This window comes from Solanum pennellii, chromosome 5, assembly GCF_001406875.1.
Source record: "Solanum pennellii chromosome 5, SPENNV200".
Taxonomy (NCBI): Eukaryota; Viridiplantae; Streptophyta; class Magnoliopsida; order Solanales; family Solanaceae; genus Solanum; species Solanum pennellii.
In genome coordinates, this window is record NC_028641.1 from 57,536,077 (window position 1) to 57,541,406 (window position 5,330).

General features: G+C 38.1%; 1 protein-coding gene across 1 annotated transcript; it reads right to left on the minus strand.

Moving 5' to 3' along the window:
- LOC107020622 (protein PLASTID MOVEMENT IMPAIRED 1-RELATED 1-like) lies at nt 1-4,173 on the minus strand. Its single transcript, XM_015221061.2, has 3 exons — nt 4,066-4,173; nt 1,592-3,852; nt 1-1,482 (listed from the first exon to the last, which is right to left on the minus strand). The coding sequence occupies exons 2-3, from the start codon at nt 3,844-3,846 to the stop codon at nt 321-323; spliced, it is 3,417 nt and encodes a 1,138-aa protein (XP_015076547.1). The 5' UTR covers nt 3,847-3,852; nt 4,066-4,173; the 3' UTR covers nt 1-320.
- Between the last annotated feature and the right edge of the window lie 1,157 nt (nt 4,174-5,330).

A 5,330-nucleotide genomic window follows, 5' to 3' on the forward strand; every position in this document is an offset into this window, starting at 1 on the left:
TCACAACATCAACAACAGATCTTCTATTATTACCAGGAATCACACGATTCTCAGTACATGACAACAGCTAACCATGTACAAAATCAAACACATTTACAGAAGAGAACAATAACATAACAATATATTCCTTGACAACTGCACAAACATATACTGGTTCAGCACAATCGCTATGGACGTACAGAGACATTTAGGCAGAGCACGTCACTCCTTTGTCTCCTGCACCACTCACAAGCTCTTTCATGTTCAATTTAAACTTGCACCTGCATTTGGGTGGTCACATTCAAAATTCGTCGTTCCCATAAATACCAAAGTTTCCACCACTACCTCAGTCTGATAGTTTCATTAGGTAGTATCACATTTGGATTCCGAATATGTGGATTTAGTGCTGCTATATCCTTCCATTTAGTGCCTGTACCATGAACCCTAGAGGATATGCTCCATAGTGTATCACCAGGCTGCACAGTGGTTGTTGCTGATGAAGCAGCTTCCTTTGAAGATTTGTTAGCAGCCTTTGACTTCATAAATGGATGTTTATTTTTCTTTCCCATTCCATTAGCAACCAACCAACGAGAGCCCGACTGTTCTTGAGTTGTGGAACCCCATAATTTCTTTTTACCTTGTTCACTCTTCAGACCTGCAACATGCACTTCGGTTATTTTGTACTGTGCGATTGGCTCATCCTGCGGTATTTTCTCTTCTTTGATGTCCACATTTAAGTCATTTTTGGGAGGTGCAGATTCATCGTCATCATCTTCATTGTTGTTTCTAACCTCAGAAACTGTGCTGTATATCTTAGGTTTAGGTGGTACAAACACTCTCTCTACCTGGACAAGGGCAAGCATAGGTGTACCAACTGGCTCATAATTCCGCAAGGGATCACGGAGCTGCACCATTAGTGCCACTGTAAAGTTGTTTCCCAGCAAACCACATTTCCTACTCTTTCCGCGTCTCTTCTCTCCCTTTGACCTGCCCTGAAACAAGTCTGTGCTGATAGCATGATGAGCTGCCAGCAGTTTGGAGGTTCGCTCGCTAATCTCATCTTCATCGTCAATCTCTCCCGAGTCCAACCTCATCCATTCATCAAGGGTCAGAGATAAGCCCATAAGCCCATCAACGTCATCACCATTGTCTTTAACGTCCAGAAGCTTCAATCCACCTGCCCCTTCCAGACCTACTGCTCCACCCAAATTGACCTTCTGTCCCTCAAAGGCCGAAAACTTGCCGATAGATTGAGCACTGATGTTTGAAGGTGCATCCTCATCTGACATGCCTGTCTGTATTCTCAAACCCTCAATTGAAAGGGCTTCAATTTTATCCATTGCCAAAGGAGCAAGATCTTCCAAGGATACATATTCGGTGTCCATGTGAGTGGTAGAACTTGTTTCCAACTTACTGGACATTGGTCCATGCGATTTTGCCTTTTTACTTTGAACGCTTTCCAAATTTTGCCCAAATTCAAACTCATGTTCGAATAAATTTTGTCTGCAGAGCAATTTCATAAAAGAAATAAGTAGGTGCAAGTATATGTATATTAGCAGTAAGGGAACAGCAACCCAACTCTAAAACGCAACATGTAAACAGAACAACAAACCTTTCAGGTCCTTCTAAACTCGGTGCATTTTCCCAGGCTATTTGTTCCACTGTCTTCCCAGTTATATCTTCCAAAGGCATTAATTTACTTGCCTGCATCGAGAGCTTTTCTATTCCAATGGAGGCCAAGTGCTGCAGTATGTCCATTATACCAGACCCCATTTCTGCAGGCACCACCAATGGACTGGATACCTGCATTATTAAACTCCCTCCACTCTTAGCATCATTGAAAATTGCAGGATTCATTGACCTTAAGAATCCTCCATTTTTAGTTTGTAGCAAATTTCCTAGGCCTTCTCCAAGAGGAGGCAATTGGTAAGGGTCTTCTAGAGGCATATCAATTGGGCTTCCAAAACCACAAGAGCTTTTTGGAGGAGAACATTCAAATGACTTCTCATTCAAGCCCCATTCACGCATCAAAGCCTCTGTCTCCAAGTCCTCCAACATGGAAGCTCTTGTTTTGTTACTTGTTTCCTCAATTGCTATCTTGGGTTTCTCCTCATACAATTGTGCAGAAGATGAGTAACCGAAATTCTCAGAGATGTTCCTCCATTGAGATACACTTGGAGCATCAAAAGCAAATTCTTCAATGTCCATATCAAGGTTAAACAAAGAACACCCACCAGCTAGAATGTCCTTCTCAAATTGCCTCAATAATCGTTCTCGTGGGGAATCAGGCTCGCTCTCAGAACTTGGGCCAAATTGACTATGCTCAATCCCTAGCATATCCAGGAAATCACTAGCCACGGATTCAGTAACGTAATCCATGCTGAGGGATTTTCCCTTCCTAAGCTCTTTATAGTTCTCTTTAGCGTCCAAGTAACCATCATTCTTTATAACTTCATTCTCATGTTCCCGAGAGTATAATCCCTCGTTTTCCAAGTCAGAGAAACTGTTTAATGCAGACTCCAATTCTCTCATAATTAATTCTTTTGCTGACTCATCTGTCTCAAAATTGTTGGCACTCACTGCAAGGTCTTCATTCTCACTGTCAAGACCCTCGGCCAATAGTACAGGCTGGGCCGCCTCTTCAATGGGCATCTTCAAGGTACTATCAGGTACAAGTCTTTCTGTCACAGCATCATCAACAGATTCCACAAAATCGTCTTCTTTTCCCTCCAGTTCCTTCAAGGAATGTTCTATGCCTTGCTCTATAACAGAAAAATCACCAATTTCACACTCATTTTCAACATTTCCCTTCACAGGATCTGATAACAAGGCCAATTCTGGTTTGAGGTTATCAACAGTATAAGAGAACACATCAATCTCTGGTTTGAACTCAAATGGAGCTTCCAACTTCGCTTCCTCAAACTTCTGATACAGCACTTCTACAGATTTGTAGAGGTCAGAACTCGGCAGCGGTAAAATCTCATGAAGATCTTTTACATCTTCTGCAGACTGCGGTGAATAAGAAGACCAAGCAGGAAGGCTTCCAGCTCGCCTTATTATGCTCAGCTCATCACTTCTCTGGGATTGTGCAAGAAGCTTTGCAGCACCACTGTTCTGCCCCTCAAGAACGTTCCTATTGCTAGGAAGTGTGCCAGATGTGTTCCCATTTCCCACTATATGATACCCAAAACTAACATTCATGGTAGCCCCTTTAGCCTTACCTGACAATTTGAAACTAGTCGTCCACCTACCTGAGCTTCTCTCATCCTCCAATTCTTCTAGTGTAAGAGGAAGCAACCTGGTAAGGTCAACCCGATGCTTCCCCAAGTCAAGTTCAGGAGTAGCGTAAACTGAAGCATACAACAAACAATGTTTTGGCTCATACTTAGCTGAATGATGAGGACCATTCCTACTGCCATATATAGAACATGTATAGCTCAAATCTTCCTCAAAGTGAGCTACACCTTGAGAAACCAACACAGGACATGTCATCAACTCACCATGTCGCCTCCTCCAATGCACGACAAGACTAAGGTCATTAAAAAATGCAGGTATCCCTTCAATGCAATGGACTTGAAGCGAAAAAGAGCAATTGAACCTTTGGTTTTTAACATGAGTTAATGACTTTAAGCTCTTCCAACTCCACATGGACTTGTTATTACTATCCTTGTCTAATAAATCTCTAGCACTGTCTTTATTCTTGGACTTGGGCTCCGGTAAACGTGCTTTCCCAATAGACTTAGAACGACTACTGGCCGTAGACATCAAAAGCCTAGGTTGGGTTTTATCCAAATATAGGGCTTTACTTATAGTTTCAATATCATTCAACAACTTGCCATTTCCAGGAATTTTTTTCCTAGAATCCATTCTTCTCTACAAAAAAAATAAAAAATAACACAATTTAAAAATTACCCACAATCCAAAATCAAATCTTGAAAATACAATTCAACAATAGAGATTACAAGAAAGTCTTTCTTTCACCGACCCGGATCAGATTAGTTCAATTGCGTCTGAATCAAAATTAGATAATAAAAAATACTAAAGCTAAGAAAAAAAGTTGGTCAAAATAATTGAGCAACTTCTTACCAGAGGAGTAAGCGATGCTCAAGAGGACTCCTTCTTCCCCTCTCTCTCTCTCTTTCAAAATTATAAAATTATACGATACGACTGGAAGAGGAGAAGAGTATTTGTCACACTCACTCCTCTACCTATGAATATATATATTTACACTACCAATACTTTAGTTTCTATATTTCGTATTTAGCCCCATATGTTATACACTCAACACTACCTTTTTTTTGTCTATCATCAATCGACTCGATTTTTTATTTTTGAATATGTTAATCCAATAATAAATTAATAAGATATTATCGGTTTATCAATAAGAAAATATTGATAAAGTATTACATATCTTCTCACTCCTCTAAATGTTTTGATATAGTGAAACAAGAAATATAATAAGAAATTGCATCAATAAGACAAAATATAGCACAAAGGCTATAATTATATGTTACCACCAAAATATAGAATGAATTTTTTTGTGTTTATCAGATTACGGACCTTTATAAACTTGCAAATGCTACGACCTACAATTAGAAACTAAAACTAAAATAAAATAGTTCAACGAGATGAAGACTAAAACTAAAACTAAAATCAAACAGCTACAATTGTGAACTCCTTACTTTAATCTTTAAGTTTTGAGTAAACTGTCTAAGCTAGTAAAGCGGTCTAGTGTGAAGTTGGTAGAATACTAACAATTTGATATAGTTATAGTGTCTAATTATATATTAAATTATTAATATTTAATAATTAGAAATGGTAAAATAACAAATTATTATTGTCTTATTGGGTTATCGGTTTACCCAATAACCCAATAATAAAAACTAATACCCAACCAATAATTCAATAATTTTATATAAACCCATTAAAAACTCAATAACCGAATAACAATAGGGCAACTTTCACATATAGCAAACAAAAAATTCATATTTGTATGCTATAACAAACTTTGCATAATTGCGCTCCATAGCAAACATAAAAACTGTATAATTCGCTATACATATACAAGTGTATAATCCGCTGGCCTAAATTGTATAATTCGCTGGCCTATTTCGCTGCAATTGTATAATTAGCTTTGCATAAAGTTGAATCGAATTAAAATGTATGTATATTGCATAATTATAAGTGTATAGCAAGAAGATATATATGTTTTTCTCACTTTATACAAAAACAGAAACACAATATATACACTTCTGTTGTATAAGGCTAGAAAAAAATGTATTTCACTGCAATTGTATAATTCGCAATTGTATAATTCTTTGGCCTTTTTCTCTGCAATTTTTGAAGTAAAA